The 17,500-nt window shown below is 39.6% G+C and overlaps 1 protein-coding gene across 1 annotated transcript in view; it reads left to right on the top strand.

The window, feature by feature from the left end:
- LOC138045883 (gastric triacylglycerol lipase-like) overlaps positions 1-17,227 on the top strand; it is a 31,737-nt gene extending 14,510 nt beyond the window's left edge. Inside the window, exons 2-7 of the mRNA XM_068892513.1 lie at positions 847-1,163; positions 6,733-6,976; positions 13,997-14,158; positions 14,902-14,973; positions 15,090-15,158; positions 16,790-17,227. Coding sequence (XP_068748614.1) covers positions 847-1,163; positions 6,733-6,976; positions 13,997-14,158; positions 14,902-14,973; positions 15,090-15,158; positions 16,790-17,023 — 1,098 coding nt within the window. The 3' untranslated portion in view covers positions 17,024-17,227. The remainder of the gene's footprint in view (positions 1-846; positions 1,164-6,732; positions 6,977-13,996; positions 14,159-14,901; positions 14,974-15,089; positions 15,159-16,789) is intronic.
- The last annotated feature ends 273 nt before the right edge of the window (positions 17,228-17,500 follow it).

Below are 17,500 nucleotides of genomic sequence, written 5' to 3'. Positions count from 1 at the left end.
GACTGACTCTCGACTGCACTGAAACAGCCACCAACAACTCCACTTTACAACTGCCACTACCTACAATCGACGTTATGAGATCGACTTGCTAAACCTCGGCCTTACGTCTACCTACCTCAGTACAACGGCAAACACTACAAACAGTTGCGGAAATCGTTGTGCAAAACATCGAGGAACAAGCCCGGGAAATCCACTTTGGATACGCTACGTCGACGACACTTTACAGCCGTACACAAAGACAAAATCGACGTTTTTCAGGAACATCTCATCAGATACAATGCCCACATTCAGTTTACTAAGGAGATTAAGGAGAAGGAAAAGATTCCCTTTCTGGGCTGGAGGGTTATCCGTGACAACAACAGACAACGGACGGCGGTTTACAGGAAACCCACACACACTGACAGACTCCTTGACAAATCCTCTCACAACCCTACCTCACACAAAAGCAACAACAATACGTTCCTTAACAAGACCAGCGCTACCGGTTTTTGACTCACATGACAGCTTAGCAGAAGAACATAAGTACTTAGACAATGTTCCCAATCGAGTGGCTTCATTGCTCAGTTAATAGAGCATTGCACTGGCATCGCAGACGTCATTGGTTCGAATACTGTTGAAGGCAGCTGACGTTTTCATTTGTCTATAAGAGACAATTGCTTAAATTGGTCGGATAAGTGCGGGGATCCGACTTCTCTCTTTCGTAAAAAATTTCTGTTGATGAATACAAGGAAATTCTCCTAGTCATCAGATCCCTAGTGGCAAAAAGTAACTAGGAAAAAAGTTTGGTATTTGGTTATGAAATAGCTTTCTTGATGAAATAAAAACGAACTATTTTCCTCTCTGCAGCCCGAACTGATTCGTTATCAAGGTTACCCGGCGGAGGAGCACACCATTCAAACGGAAGACGGCTATCTTCTCCAGATTCATAGAATACCAGCAGGAAGAAATGATCCCAACTCGTGTACCACGCAGAAACCTGTGATATTCCTACAGCATGGTTTGATGTGTGACTCGTCAAACTGGATCATAAACCTGAATGAAAGCTTTGGCTTCATTCTGGCTGATGCGGGATTTGATGTTTGGATGGGCAATGTGCGAGGAAATTCTTATGGTCTTCAGAATATCCATTACTCAACGGATTCGAAAGACTTTTGGGATTTTAGGTATTTGATATAGAGATTTTTCAGTGTTCAGGTTATTATTGTCATTTTCACTGTCACTAATACCACGATTTTCCCCAAAAGGCTTAAACGACGCTATTCCCAGCATCTTAAACAATTTCAAATCTTTTAGACTTTCCCTTTATAAATCTGCGTTCCTGCTTGTCCTTGGGTATGTTGATATCCAGAAACCTAAAGGCTTTACTTTACCACGCTCCCATTTCAAGTTCCCTTTAGGACAGAGCTGATCTTCACGATCAGTCCAAAGCGCCTCCGTTTTCTCGTTATTGAGTTTTAAGCCGGAAACAATACTAAAGAGTTGAAGATCACACAGAGTGGACAAAAAAGGGATTGTTCAGATCCATTGAGAATAAGTGTAGTATCGTCCGCGTATTGACTGATTTAAGTTTCACTCCCGTTTATCAAGATTCCATTTATATCTTTGTTTTTCCTAACCCTTTCAGCTAATGTTTTTACGCACAGAAGAAAGATGCAAAGCGAAAAGGGGCAGCCTTGCCTAACAACTCTTTCAAGTGCAAAGAAGTTGCTTGCCCATAGATCCGTTGTTTAAAATACAATTTTCAATATTGTTGTTGCAGTGTTCAATCCAATTTGTTACTGGAAGGTCCAAAATTAAAGACATCCAGTGTCTTCCATATAAACGGCCTTTCTACTACTGTACATGTATCAAAAGTCTTTCGAAGTCTAGAAACATTAGTAAGCTAGCCAGGGATATTGTGGGCATCAGTATGGTTTATTATGCCATCAATTATTCTTATATTCTCTCCAATAAATCTGCCTTGGAGAAAGCCAGTCTAGTCATTATTAATAACTTTTGAAATCACAGCTTTCAACCGGTTTGCGATAGATTTGGCTCCTATTTTGTAATGGTAGTTTAAAAGCGTTATCGGCTGCCAGTTCTTAACGTAATAGGCCTCTCCACGTATTTTTGATATCAATTTTATCACTCCACGTTTCTGACTCACTGATAGTTAGTTGTCGATTTTGGTAAGCGTAAGGAAGACAGTTTATTTTTTAAACTCTCTTGAGCACTTGACACGTTTGCTAGACACACAAGAAGCTAGAGTACCCTCCGCTGTCGCCAAGTGCGACTCTTACGCTTCTTTCTTGCTTAGCAACCTCCTCCGTGCAACTATAACTCGACAGTACACGTATTTGTTAAAATACAGATTAAAAAGCTAAAAAAACCAAAGTTTCCATGAAGTCAAAGCACAGATGATTAAGTAAACACTAAAAACAACAATAGATCGTATCATCAAGCTAAAACAAATGTATGGCCAACTTTGTGTCCTTATCATATACGGCGAAAAACGGTTGACACTAGAGGGCATTTTTTTCTTTATCACGAGGGCAACTTTGGTAATCCAGAGTGCATGATTATTTTAACCTGGTTGGTTAACAGTTGCTCTGCAAAGCAAGCGAAGTATCCGTTTTTCCAGATTCTGCCACTGCCGTTCCTATACTCTTGATTTTGGAACGTTTCCTTCTGGAAAAGTGGGAAAAGACTGCTCCTCTTTTTCTTATAACCTTTTATTGCATGAGAACGCATTTCAATACACGTAGGGACTAAAATGTTTAATATCGTAAGCGGAACATATTGGTCCTTGATGGCTAATTTGAGCATCATTGTCCCAACTCATTTGTCCGACGCGTGTCTTGACCAGTCCGTCTGTTTCATCAGGACGATTGACTGCCCTGTTCCGTGACAAGGTGCGTTCTTTGGAACGGTTTAGGTTCATTTATTTCACACTATTATATAATGCATTATGTAATGTTTACAGATACCCAGCTAGGACTCGGTGCGACAAGATGTCGGATTCATCGTTTTTATGGGTAATTTCCCATTTCTTGTTCTTGCTGTGTTGCGCTCGCAAATCTTCTGCGCACGACAAGTCCTGTTACGCACACTGGAAGAGATCCGCGAGGTACTTTGAGAAGAAGGCCCATTCAGTCGCCGGCAGTTTCGTCGTATCTCAGCTAAGGGTTGCTCATTACATCTTGTTTAAAGTTTTGTGGTGAGTTTTCAGCTTATCCTGTAGGAGGTCGAACATCGGGGCTTTAGTGGAATCATTTATTGTGGTGTTCAAGTTCTTCAGACATCTGAGGTGCCCCATGCAAATTAAAGTCGCTTGCGAATACCTGACGACATATTTTTCGTGTAGTCTTTTTCCCTATAGCGTTCTTTTTTCGGCGATTTGTCTGTTCACTTCTGTAAGAATTGGCGTGGGAGTCTTCGTGTTGTGGTCCATCAGAAGCAACTCCACACTTTGGGTTCTGACTCTCTTCTGTCTCAGTGTCACTATGCTTGACTGACACCGTAGTCTAATGAACATGTCTTACATGGCCCTAATTTGTTTTTTCCCCTTCAGCATGTGCTGGAGTTGTCTGTTTCGCAGGCTATCACGACGCGACTTGTCCAAGGAGTTTCTCAAAAGAGCAAGGACGATTGAAGATGTTAAATCGATCCGCTCCTCGACACCTGTGCCATCTCTTGAAATTCATTTCTTCTATGACGTCGCCTGTAACTAGCGTTTGAGCAGTAACAATGTCCTGCAACAACGATGGCAAAGCCATTTTTGGGTTTCATTTCAAAATCTCCTCTTCAGACTGCCACTTTTGCCATTGGAATCGTCACCGTCTTCGCTTTCGGTACTGTCAGCTAGGATCAGCCTTGCTTGTTCAGCAGCACACACAGGGCAGCCCATAAGGTGTCTTTTTAACCATTCTGCCGTTTTCTTCTTGGGAGGCTCCTTAACTGTTGGTGCGGAGCCGCTCATCCATGGCAGGTTCATGCAAAGGGCCGAGGTCCAGTTCGTGCTAAGCAGTGATCAGCCTGGGGCATTTGTTAAAGAGTGCTTCAGCAGTCTGATACTTTATCTCATGGGCTTTGTACCCTTTTTGCTTAAGAACCTTCCAATATGCTAAATCTAGGCATCTCTCGTCTGCTTCAGCTCTGAACATCACCTCAACAAAAGGAGTGAATTAAGGCGCGCTGTTTCAGTTAAAAAAAATTGCCACGTAAAACTTTGAAACCTGATACAAATTTCAGTTGAATCAAAGTCTACTGTCAAATCGCAAAACGTGCCTCACGAAGGCAGAGCTCTTAAAAGATAACGTTCGTAAGACCTGTCTTGCTCAGTCCTGTTCCGGGACTCCCTCTTAACTCGCCCCGAAAATGCGCCTGGAACCCAGGCTATGAAAACCAAGTTCCGGGCCCATTTTCACAGCGTGGTAAGAGGGGGTCCTGGAGCAGGACTATGACATGCAATCCAACATGTTCTCGAGAGTGGAATTACGAAAATCATATAATATCACCCAGCGTTGAATTTGGATCATAATTATAACTACATGACATATACACTGCTCTAAGTCCAAGGACCTCTCGGAACAGAGTGTGAAAAGGAAAAAGAAAACCTCGGACGGGATTTCAACTCGGATCTTCGGCTAATAGAAATAGCTTCTATTTATTAGACCACGATGAACAACTTACAAATTTTCTTCAATATTAAGTATTTGTTGCCGGGCATCTACAATAAGATCACTATAATTCATCAATGGTTAGGCCTAAGCGCCGATTTCAAAATAGTTAGCCTTGTTTTAAGTGTGGCAGGACCTTTCTCGTTAGCTGTCTAAAATTATTTGTTAGCAAGTATTATCACACGTTTCCAGCCGATTTTATGACAATATTACATTTAGTTTATTGTGTTTAAGAATCTTGTCTAAGCAAACTGCGACTGGGTGGTCTAGTGGTTAGGAGCGATGACAGGTAAGCAAATAATCGTAGATTCGAGGCCCGAGTCCGAATAGCTGGGTTTTTAAAGAAATTAAAAATGTTCAATTCCCTGAATTCCTTTCCAGCTGTCCGTGTCATAAAATAAAAATTAACGTTTATTCAAAGCCGGTTGATACTACACCTCTTGCTGTTCTTTAGCAGAAAATACAATTTCGTTTGTGCCAATCTTCGGACAATTATTTGCTTGGAATGTACCTTCATGTGCTCAATAGCAGTGATGTGCAAACATTTGTGCCAATTGACATTCATTTTAGTGTTTGTGATTTTCATTAACGAGTTTTGCATAAACACTCACATTCTATTGCATCAACGGAACCATTTTCACAAATGCAGCGGCATTCTTTAATGTTACGATACAAACAAGAACGTCTTAATGTCATATGAACAACGACTGGATTTGAAGGATGCACCGTTGGGCGTTGTCAAAGCTAACCAATAGGCGATCGCTACCCAAAGCGATTTGTAAAAAAATTTCAAGCGCCCTCGACGCATTGTGCAGCTTTTGCTCGGGGAACAGAATGAAATGCTTCGTTTCTGTCGTGGCTGTCACAGTTCTAGTAATTTATATTACTCTTCTTTTCTTGCGTTCCGATAGCAGTCAAAAATAATTTTGCATTGTGTATACATAGATAAAGCAGACACAGGTTTCAAAGACCTTCTAGATGGTCATTTCAGAAAAAAATATTGACACAAACTAACCTGAAATAGCTTCGTAAAACAAATCACACTTCTTGCAAATAGACCTCCAGGATTTTGAGAGGTCTTTCTCTTTAACGCTCCACCCGCAATTTGCATCCGGCAAAAACTATAGGCGAATCTTTGCTGACGTCATTGTTTACATTTTGTCTTATCAACATACGAGGTTGCTGACAGAAGGCATCATACTATTCACAAATTAACTACACAAGGTAAAAGAACGTGTTAAACTCAGTCAAATTTCTAATTTTAAGCATTTTGGCTTTGGTAATGAGCGAGTTATCAGCCATCAAAACGCCAGAAATTCTTGGGTGGCATAAGCACTGATCACCGCATACATTCTTTGTAAAATTTTAAAGTTTCAAAGCGTTACTACTTAGAGATCATCTGGTAAATTGCATGCGCTCAAAGTCTTAGAGGCAGCTTATTATGCAATGCACTTTCAATATTCAGTGCTGATTTTTTGGCTGATAGATTAGAAAACGATGGGATTGTTTTAATCAGGCAAAAATGTAAACAAAGACTCCCCGACATAGATGAAGTTTACACCTTATTCTGGGAGGCGCGGTGGCCTCATGGTTAGAGTACTCGACTGCAGATCGAGAGGTCCGGGTTCAGGTCCTGACTGGGGACATTGCGTTGTGTGTCTTGGGCAAGACACTTTACTCTCAGGGTGCCTCTCGCCACCCAGGTGTATAAATAGGTACCGGCGAAATGCTGGGGGTAACCCTGCGATGGACTAGCATCCCATCCAGGGGGAGTAGAAATACTCCTAGTCGCTTCATGCTAAGGAAACCGGAGATAAGCGCCGGCCTGAGATGGGCCTTCTGGATCGTAAGCAGAGACTTTACTTTACCTTACACCTCGTTCTACCTTTCCATTCTTGCTTTCCATCCACGTGTGAGACGGCCATATTGGTGTTCAAAACAATAGAAATTGGCCCCACAAGTTTTTGCATAAGAATAGAGTCAAATTCCCAAAAGATTTTTTACTGCATTGTTCTGTACACCAACATGGCCGCCGCGATGTCATGTGCAAACCATCAATAATTTGTTGTTGCAGCTTTGACGAGATGGCCAGATACGATCTTCCTGCCATGTTGGAATATGTGTTGCAAACGACATCACAAACCTCGTTACACTACGTTGGTCATTCGCAAGGAACTACGATGGGTTTCGCCGAGTTCTCCACGAATAAAGAGTTGGCTGGAAAGGTGGCGAAATTTTACGCTCTCGCACCAGTGGCCACAATTGGGCATGCAAAGAGTCCGTTGTTTTTGCTGGGCTTGAATTCAATAACAATAGAGGTAACAATCCTAAAGCGTTTGAAAAACTTTTCACCTCAATCTGTGTCCTTATTTTTGCAAACTGAAAACTTACCCTTTTTTTTTATCTACGTGATTAGCGACCTAATTAAATCGAAACAAAAGCAAATATTGTGTGAAAGAAGAAAACTCAGTTGACGAAGGGTATTTGCCAACTTTTTTACTATCAATCAATTTTGTAGGAAACTCTTACATTGATTATCTTGGAAACTGTATCCGATACAAATATGTTGACAGGGAGAGATATTTCAATATGTTGTTCTGCTGTCATCAGCTATATTGCGAGAGGCCTACTCAGAACACGTGATCGCCTGTGAAAACAAACAACAAAAACAATAGAAAACTATAGATAGATAGATAGATAGATAGATAGATAGATAGATAGATAGATAGATAGATAGATAGATAGATAGATAGATAGATAGATAGATAGATAGATAATACAATACAATAGAATTCGGAAACTCTATTTATACACGATAATTTCATGAAATTTAAAAATACACATAAATAAGAAATCTGTTTTACTTAAGAGCCCTGTGACAGTCGAATGTAAGTTAAATATCGCATAAAAGATGAAATTAAATTACAGTACATACTAAAATAAGTAACTCAAATGGACGTGGTCAATGCAAGCTTAAAGGTTTTTATTTGCTTCCGTAAAGCATTCACCGAAGGTAATACATTTAGGTGATTTGAGAGTGCATTCCAAATAGACGACCCCGCGAAAGAGGGACATAAAGGCAGAAAGGGGGGAAGGACTCCCATTTCCAAATCCAAATTTGCACAAAATCCCAGTCCTAGTGGTAAATTTTCTTTTGAAATCCCCGTCCCTGCTTCTAAAATCCTATTGGTCAAACTGCAGGGGTTATGATAGAGAACAACAACAAGAACAACAACGTTTATTTATACACGATAAATTTACAGTGGAGCTGATGTGCTAACCCTTTTCTCTAACCCTATCCCTATCTACAAAGTTAAAACTACTGTTTACAAATGAATGTACTTAGAATTAAAATTAAACCAAAGACCTATTTAAAATGTATATATATACCGTATTTCCTCGAATAATAGCCTTCCCTCGATTAATCGCCTCCCTCGAATAATCGCCCCCCTCCCCCTCCCAAACAAATTTGAAACACTAAAAAGCCCATGTTCGGCTTATATTGATGTGATTATTTTTTTGATTTAATGGTATGGCACGACCTTCTGTGAGAAATATTTGAAATAATCGCCTCCGTCGAATAATCGCCCCCTTTTGGTGCGAAAAAAGAAATAATCGCCCCCAGCTATTATTCGAGGAAATACGGTACTCTCTATTGCAAGACATGTTTCGGATGCTCAGTATCTATCTTCAGTTGAGGGATGTTTACAAATAAAACATCCCTCAACTGACTATGCAAATAAAAATATTCAGCTCTCGCTATAGAGGGTTAAAAATACAAAGATCTCAGGACACACAATTTTTGTGTGAAAGACTCAATTAACTCTCTTACATGAACCTTCCATTTAAGATTTTTGTCAAGCTCGATACCTAAACATCTAGTGATATAGTTTTAGAGCATCATCTGTCATTGTGTGAAGCAGTTAATGATAAGTCTCAAAACGAAACATGCGATTACTGGAGGGCAGAAGCACTAAAGACAGAGCGGAGTATAATTTATAGCCAGGATTGCTTACCCAAGTGTTCGTCGGAAAAGGCCTGCTATCGTCTTCTGGCGTGGTTCTGAAAGGCGCAGTCTCCCAATTGTCTACGTCACCTTCAGAGTCACTCTAATCATCCTCATCATCACTAAATTTATCAACGACAGTATCTTCCTCGGAGTCTTCACCCCCTTGCAAATCGATCGGGTTCAAGGAAGTATCGGTTTCACCGCGTTTTGAGGAAGCCCCCATGCTCCGTCCTTCGTGTTGTTCTGTCTTGCGTTCCGCTGCCTGACACATTTGCCACAGCGCCTAGCCGAAGACCTCGTCTGAGCGTCCTCGTTTCAGGTGATTTTACTGGTTGCGGTGGGTTTAGGGATGTCGATTCGGGCTAGTGAAGCCGTATTAAGGATACACCTGTGGGAAACTTATAGGAAGGGAGCATTGAGGATCAAAAACAAGCCTGTTAGCATCACAGAGGTCCTCACTCTCACACGATGGTGGTCAGGAACGCCCGGAGACCGCATGAGATTTTTGATTTCAGGAATTCTGAACAGAAATAATTAACAATTATTCCATAAGCGCGCGTTGGATATGAGATGGTAAATAGCCAGCGAGGCGCCTAGCGCCGAGTTGGCTCTAACCAGTCTCATATCCAACAAGCGCGAATGGAATAATTGTTTTATTAAATTCCTTCAACTCCAAAAATTTGGAAGTACGAAATACGAGCGGAAAAAGAGAGCAAATCCGAGCGAAATCGAAAAAAACTTGATAAGAACTGATGCGATGTTGTGTAATACCTTGTTGTCAGACAGACGCAGGCTCATCACAAAAACATTTCTTGCCTTTTCGCGCACTTCTAAACGTCGGAATTGATCCACTTTCCGCAAAAAAAGTTTTTTTTCTCCTTTTTGGCTTTATTCAAAGAGAAAATTGGCATTCCGACGAAAACATTTTTAGTTTAGCAACGCTTAACGCAATCATTTACCATATAAGGTCAAACCAAGGTATATGAGCTGATAACCGAGATTGAGTGAACCAATCAGAGCACGCGAAATGCATTATCCGAGGTTGAGAATTTAATAATACCCGATAACCTCCGATAATGCTCATCCCATTCCCATCAAGGACTTTTTATCTCCTATTCCCAATGGCAAAATCCCATTCCCAGCTCCCATTTTACCCCTTCATATCTCTCGTGAAAGCCAAGTTTTTCTCTGAACAAAGAGGTGCGAACAACTGGTATTTAAATGTTTAAATTAATATAATTTCTACGGTTATACCCTTTAGGTCCCAGCTGCTCGGTGAACATATCCATCATGTACTGGGGAGTCAAACCACATGATGAACAATTTTATACATCATAATGGCTTTTTGCGGCTTGCGCAATTTGATTAGCGGCGACCAGCCTAGCACTTCAAGAACCTGGGCAGATGAAACTGTATTCGTAAACCGGTGACAATTCAGGCCGCTCTATTATGTAATTTCTGAAGCTTTGTCGAGAGAGTTTCGCCAAGGAAATCCCAGACAAGTGAACAATAGTTAAAATGGGTATCAATGAACAATCTGTAAACTGTAATTCTGTTATCGAGAGATAGGGGTAGTGGGCACTTCAAGGCATTTAGTACGTTAGACTCTCTTTAAAAAAAATATCGTTCACATGCAGGTAAATCAATATTACCCTGCAGAGATGCTATCTTTTTTGCCTAGAATGCTAGATCATAAATTCCGATTTTAATACATTCAAAGATAAATTTATTAGTAACAAACTAAGTCGAAACATGCTTAAGGTGGTAGTTCATTGCTCTTTCCATGTCAGGACTGATTCAAATCCAGGGACGATTAGGCTAGTGTCATCCGCAGATAGTCTTGCCGTGCATAACATAAGACATTTGGGCAAATCAGTAATATACATAAAGAATAAAAAAGGGACCTAATATGGTCTTTATGGTACTCCACTAGGTATGCCGAGAAAGTCAGAAGATGATAGATAGATAGATAGATAGATAGATAGATAGATAGTAGTTATATCGGCTACTTCAGACCAAATTTGACGGGTAGTCATCAAATGACGTCATCAATGGGAATGTCAAAAGAAGGGAGCGTGCTTAAATTGAGGGCAAGTTTGAACTTGGCTGGTCCCAAGAGACACCATAACCCTACCAGGGGCATGTGAAAGACCACGTGAAAACGTAACCCTTAGAAGTTTGTGAAAACAACTATGGGGCAAGTTTGAACACAACCCTAAAGTAGAGTTTCGTTTATAAGGCTTTTAGCGCGCACGCGTTTAACGATAAAATAGTACTGTGTGTTTACATCGTTTTGGCGGTGAATATTCTGGCTTGGAGAGAGCTTTTTCCCCCTCTGGAGTTGAAGAGTGAATGAGAGATTACAGTGGAGAAAAGACATGAGCTAAGACAAGAAATCAATCACAAAACAACAAGATGACTTCACCAAATTAGGTTTTGATGTAAAGCATTTCAAACACTAAAGAATCAAAGTTGCCTTGACAGTTTCTCAGAAAGCCGTGAGAGCCATTTCAAGATTCTGAGAAAGTGCCAAAGTGTTTAACTTGTAAATTATTCATATCTCTTATTGTTCGTCTAAGTATTTATAGATCTTAGTTTTATACATTTTTGACTTGATAATAACGTTACTGTAAGGTCGAAACGTCGTAGATTTTATTCAGCTTTTTAGCTTTTAGATCTTAGAATGTTTTTAAGAAATGCTCTGTCGCAATGTTTTATTGTCAAATAGTTTCGAATAGGCCTTATTCACGATAGCCGCCATGTTGGTTTTCAAATTGTTATGCAAATTAGCCATGTGTTATGCTGAGGGGCAAACATTGGAAAAAACGCAAATTGCGGAAAATCGGCTCGTCGAAATATTGAAATAACATTTCTTAAAGTACATTTTAGAATTAAGAATAATAATTTTATATCTTTTGATTGCCTTTGACATTTTGACTTTCTACTTCGTTATCTACTCATTTTTCACTAAAAAAACATCGAAGTAACTTGTGTAATCGTACTATTTTACTACTTAGGTGATAAACATTCAATGAACGTGAAACAAATCATCTGTGTGGCTAAGATGTTCGTTGTTCGACTTCTGTTGTTTGCCCCCTCACGTGTAGCTAATTTGCATGATAATAGCTAATCCAACATGGCGGGTATTGTGCAGCAACAAAAGAACAGAGTCAAGGTTCAGGGAAAAAAATTAGCATTTTGTTTTGGTCAAAACAAAGGAAAATGCAAATCATTCCCCTGAACTTCGACTCTGTTCTTTTGTTGCTGCACTATTCGAAACTAGCCTATTGAATTAAGCTTAATCTTGCAGCTGGGAGGGAAAAATGCATACTGTCCCTCCAGCGGTGAGGCGAGGCCCAGTCATGATTTGCTGTTTTATGAACTAATTGCGTTTCCTTTGGTTTGGTGCTTTCCTGTTTACCTTTATAGCTATAAGGAATTGTCAGCAAACTGTAATTCTGTTATCGACTTAACCGTACCGTTCTGTAAACAAAATCGTTTGAGTTAGTCCGGTTTTGAATGTTATTGTGCATGACTGGAGGCATGCAGAACTACAATATCAATGTCAAAGTATTTTTTTAAGCGCAATGTGTATAGTGTTTTGATTATGATTAAGAAGATCAAATACATCCTTGACTCAGTTGAGTGGAAATACATTTTGAAAAGCAAGCAATGTTCTCTGTGAAATAACTTTTTTGCAAGCGTTTTCTGTGAAACCAATCAAACGTTCGGCAAATAAACTCGTTTGAGTGGATTGGTTATTTGCGATTCAAAATTAAGTTTTAGAACCAATGTTGCTAACTTTTTCTCAAGCGTTTTCTAATAAAAAATTTCAGCGTTTGCTGTGCTTCATTGATAAACTAATCGAACGTTGTGCAAATAAAATCGTAAATCAGTAGGCGACGTTCGTGCGAAAATCTTCTCTCGTTGAAATTTGTTTCAATTCTCGCCTGAAGTTAGGTCATAAATTGCTTATTCCAAAAATGAAAAAAATTTCGGGCATCACCGACCTGGTTTCGGAGAAAAAGGCAAATTTTCGATAGATGGGTCATCATAACGAGATGAAACCTCATTTGCTCATCCGTCGAAAATCATAAAAATAATATGTTAGAGCGAAGCTTTCTGTGCACGGAAATATAGGAGTGGTTTTTTTAGATAAGTTCTTGCCGCTAGGGATGTCGTAAACAGTAGAGGTAATCCTCAACGAGCGTTTTCGCAAGCGCTACCCGTTATAACCACTTCCGGAATTCACAATACAAGGGAGAAAAATATTAAAAAAGATAACTTCTTACATTGTGATTTTTTTCATTTCATCATATTTTTTAGACTGTAAGAAGAGTAAGTGATTCGTGTTTTAAAAAATAGGGGTCACCGATGATCTAAACAAATAAAATCGATGTGATGTTGCGAAGCCATTGGAAAATTTCGTTTGTCACGTTTTTGCGTGACGTGTCGGGGAAGGACTGGAACCCAAGACAGGCTCGATCGATGAAAGGTTTTCATTGAAAAAAAACTTTCTCGAGCGTAGCAACGAAGTTTCAAGCAGGCGTCATCTTTATTTGGTTAGTGCTTTGAATCATATCTCTCCATTGCCCTCATGCTCATCTTCTGGAGTGTGGTGCGTGACATATTACAGTCGCGTTACCTGCGCTTTAAAAGTTGCGCACAAACACGTCCTTAAAAGAAAAGGATTAGCGCTTTGGATGAAAAACAGTAGCGGTACTATTGAATTAGAAGTGACGCGAGACCGGCTTTTAATAAACTCTGCAAGAAAGACAGCGCTCATTTGGTTTGAAATATAAATTTCATTGGTTTTCGATGAGGTCCTCTGTTGTGTTTGTGATTGGTTTTTGGTGAGAGCATCTTGTTTGTTTGTGATTGGTTTCTTGTCTGAGTCATGTCTTTTCTCCACTGTAATCTCTCATTCACTCTTCAACTCCAAAGCAGGAAAGAGCTCTCTCCAAGCCAGATTATTCACCGCCAAAAAGATATACATTCACAGTACTATTTTATCGTTACACGCACGCGCGTTAAAAGCCTTATAAACGAAACTATATTTTAGGGTTGCGTTCAATTTTGCCCCATTATTGTTTTCACGTACTTCTTAGGGTTACGTTTTCACGTGGTCTTTCACATGCCCCTCGTAGGGTTATGCTGTCTCTTAGGATAAGACATGCTCAAACTTGCCCCTAATTAATGCCACCCCTTCTTGTGACATTCCCATTGATGACGTCATTTGATGACTACCTGTCAAATTTGCTTTGAAGTAGCCGATATAACTACTATAATCGTTTACGCAATGTCTAACCTTTTTTTTAACTTTTCAAAGATGACGCACACATTTTTAGGTCATAAAAACGTGCTTCCACCCGGTTACAGTCTGGTTATGAATGAGTTTGCTTTACACGTGTGTGGAAATCCAATAACCAATGCAATCTGTGCTGGCTTGATTTTCATGCTTTGTGGCCCTGATATTCATGGTTTAAATATGGTAAGTGAAAAGACTAGTTTGCCTCAAGAGGTTTTGTTTTAGGAATATGTAACGGATCTCGTTGTTGACAGCCGATTTGATGGTGACAATTTGTGACTATTATTGGAAAGAAATTGGGAAAACTTTTACGCGTGTCCCGTTCACATTGAGATTAATAAAATGGTCAAGGCACCGATATGTCTTTAGTTTCCAGATGTTTTGAAGAATAAATTGTCAAATGGTAAGAGCACATTGGACTTGATAAAGTAAAAATTTTCGGGTATGTAAGTTAAATCTGCTTTTTGTCATTCACGCTACGTCTTCAACGGTAGCAGAATTGGGTTCATCATGTTGACAATAACGACGATGATGCTGCTGATGATGATGCTGATGGTGTAGATGATGACTCCTGACATTCCCTTGTATTGACTTTAAGTATAATTACGTAGATGACTATTGAAAATTGTCTGCATTGATTGGTTGCACTTGAGGTGATCATTACGCGATAATCACCCAAGTGCTTTTTTTTTTAACGTCCGGAAGCCGTTTTGTAGAGGTTGCAGACGAAGAAATTAGTTGTTTTAACCAATTACTCACCTTAGGCTCGATGAATATCGGTGAATACTGGTGAAGATTCCGCCCTTGATAAGGTTTTGTTTGCAATAACCAGTGCCAATCGCGTTAAAGTTCTGTCACTTTGGTTAATAATGGAAGTTACAAGCCAAGTTTTCTACCATTTTCTTACCTTTTTTTAATCGCAACAGACTCGACTCCCAGTGTATTTCACACATACACCCGCAGACACATCAGATAAGGACGTGATCCACTGGCTACAGGTAAATATGTGAAATAAGGTCTGGAGTTATGAAAAGTCCGGCAAATGCTGCAACTTTGTTGCGATTGAATGTTTGTGTGATTTCACTAAAACAAATTGAAATTCTGTTTTTAACAGTTGTTCAATTCCAAAAAATTCCAAAAGTACGATTATGGTCGGTCTGGTAACCGGGAACAGTATGGACAGGTATGATTAAGGAAAACCGACGCGATGAATAGTAAGGAGAATGGCACCTACATGTACACTCTGCCTTTGCCATGAAAGTTCCGTCGAGGAAAATAGTTTTATTAAAACTGCAAAATAAACTATAATAGACTATATAAAACTATAAAACACGAAAATTTGGTTTTATCAAACGAAGTAAATTAACTATACGTATTAACCATGGTAGTGTACTTATCTTTGTCAGCCGTTTTGATAAAGTCCAATTCATGTTTCGCTCCCCTTCACAGATATGTCCAGAAATGCAAGTAATTTAGATACATGCGGATTTCAGGCGGTTGAACATCGGACTACTGTGCAGGAGGTCACGGGATCAAAACTCCGGCCGGACCAACACTCAGGGTCTTTAAATTACTGAAGAGAAAGTGCTGCCTTTGTAATGACATCTGCCACAAGTGGTTAGACTTTCTAGTCTTCTCGGATAAGTACTATAAACCGGGTGTCACTGGTCAAAAAAATCTTCCATGTTCTTAAGTTCCCTAGGTCTGTGGGACGTTATTGAACTCACACACATTCGAGAAGAGGAGGGGATGAATCTCCCGGTGTATGTTGTGGCTGTCCTTTGTGAGTGCATGGGTGGGTGGGTATAGCAGGTCCATATCAGCTAAATAGCTGCCAAAACTTCAATCTGCTCAAAGAAATAATTAAGAAACAACAAACAAACAAAAAATAAGCGTCACAAAGTGTCTCCTTGCTCTTTTTCCCAACTTCAACAGCTTTCGTATCTCGGAATTCAGACAGTGTCCGTCTAGTAAGGATAAACTGCTGCATTCACCCTGACATAAAAGTAACGCTAACCCTTACCTTAACCTTATTGTTAGAAATAGGTAACAAATGCTTACAATTAAAGGGACACTTCGTGTTAGATATCAAAATTGGGCTTGTATCTACTAAGTACTTGCATTTTTGAACATAAGTGCCCCTTCAGTCGTAAATTGAAGAGGATACAGTGTGGCCCAGTGGTTAAGACTTTGTTCTTGAGATCCGGAGATCCCGGGTTCAAGACTCGCTCTCACCACTCTTTGAATTTGATCCCAGTAGTCCCTTGTTCTACTTCCCAGCTTCACTTGTAAATAGCTAACTGGTTTGCCTCCAGCCAGTTGGGATTCAATCTTAACAGTTGTTGTTGTTGTTGTTGTTGTTGTTCTGTTCCGGCGTTTCGTTGTGCTTCATTGGCTCTGAAAAGCCCCTATGGGAGCAGTCAATTAAGTATTTATTGTATTATTGTATCTGAAAAACTCACTTGTGCATAAGGACGTAATCTTACTTAACGCAGTTAAACTACTTTAATGAACATGGATAGTTTCACAGCTGAATCAAGAAATAACCTGAAAAATCTAACTCACTCTCCTCCTCAACTTTGCAGTGGCAGGGTAATTAGCAGTCACGCCAACAATTTATCTGTGATATGAACGTTTCTTCCATTAGTGTAGATATTACACTGTCTTGCAAATCAGGGCCTTATAATGTTAGAAGTATTTATTTTGATAAATTAAGACTAAGACTACATTACAATTAGATCTTTCAACCATACAACCACGAAATAAAGGCTTTCATTGGCTTATGACTTTTGCGTTGTTGTCATTCACGTGTAGCATAAGCCACCCACTTACAATTTGCAAGAAGTGGACCTTCCAGTGGCTCTTTACTCCGGATCAGATGACTGGCTCGCTAACCCCAAAGATGTGGCGTATCTGGTCTCTCAACTACCAAACATGTCACATGAGGAAATCCCAGGATGGAACCATGTTGATTTTATCTGGGGAATGCAAGCCCCAACACTTTACCACAAAATCATCAATGATATTAAAAGTGCATCAGCTAAATAACGGAACAATGCATGGCTGACGCGGTGGTTTAACACTGCCATCTATAACAAGAGAAAAGTCATTGCTTTAATTTACCAATAAAGGAAAAACTAAATGAAAGTTTTGCCAATTAAAGTGGTATTTGCAATATAAATTGAATGTTAAACCAATAAATGATGTTTAAATAAGGGAAATAAGGGAAATAAAGTGAATGGAATAAAACTGTTTCAGATTTAGAGATGCCTCTTTCCGAAAGTGAGTTCACAGAGCCACACTTTACTTTATGACAAAAGTTTGGTTTATCAAGCAACTTATTAAAGGTCGAATTTCCACGGTGAAAATGTGTGAAATTTCTAGTTTTATCCATTTTAAAACGAAGAACAATGATTTTTATCATTCAACTTGCCTCTCTCAATCCCTTGTGGAATCAATGAGCGCTTTTCATTCCACTAATTTTTTCGTGCTTTGTCCTTACCATTTCTCCACTGTTGGCAAATA

This window comes from Montipora capricornis, chromosome 4 (genome assembly GCF_036669925.1).
Source record: "Montipora capricornis isolate CH-2021 chromosome 4, ASM3666992v2, whole genome shotgun sequence".
NCBI classification, from domain to species: domain Eukaryota; kingdom Metazoa; phylum Cnidaria; class Anthozoa; order Scleractinia; family Acroporidae; genus Montipora; species Montipora capricornis.
The sequence above is the reverse complement of the archived record's forward strand: the minus strand, read 5'-3'. Positions and strand labels throughout refer to the sequence as shown.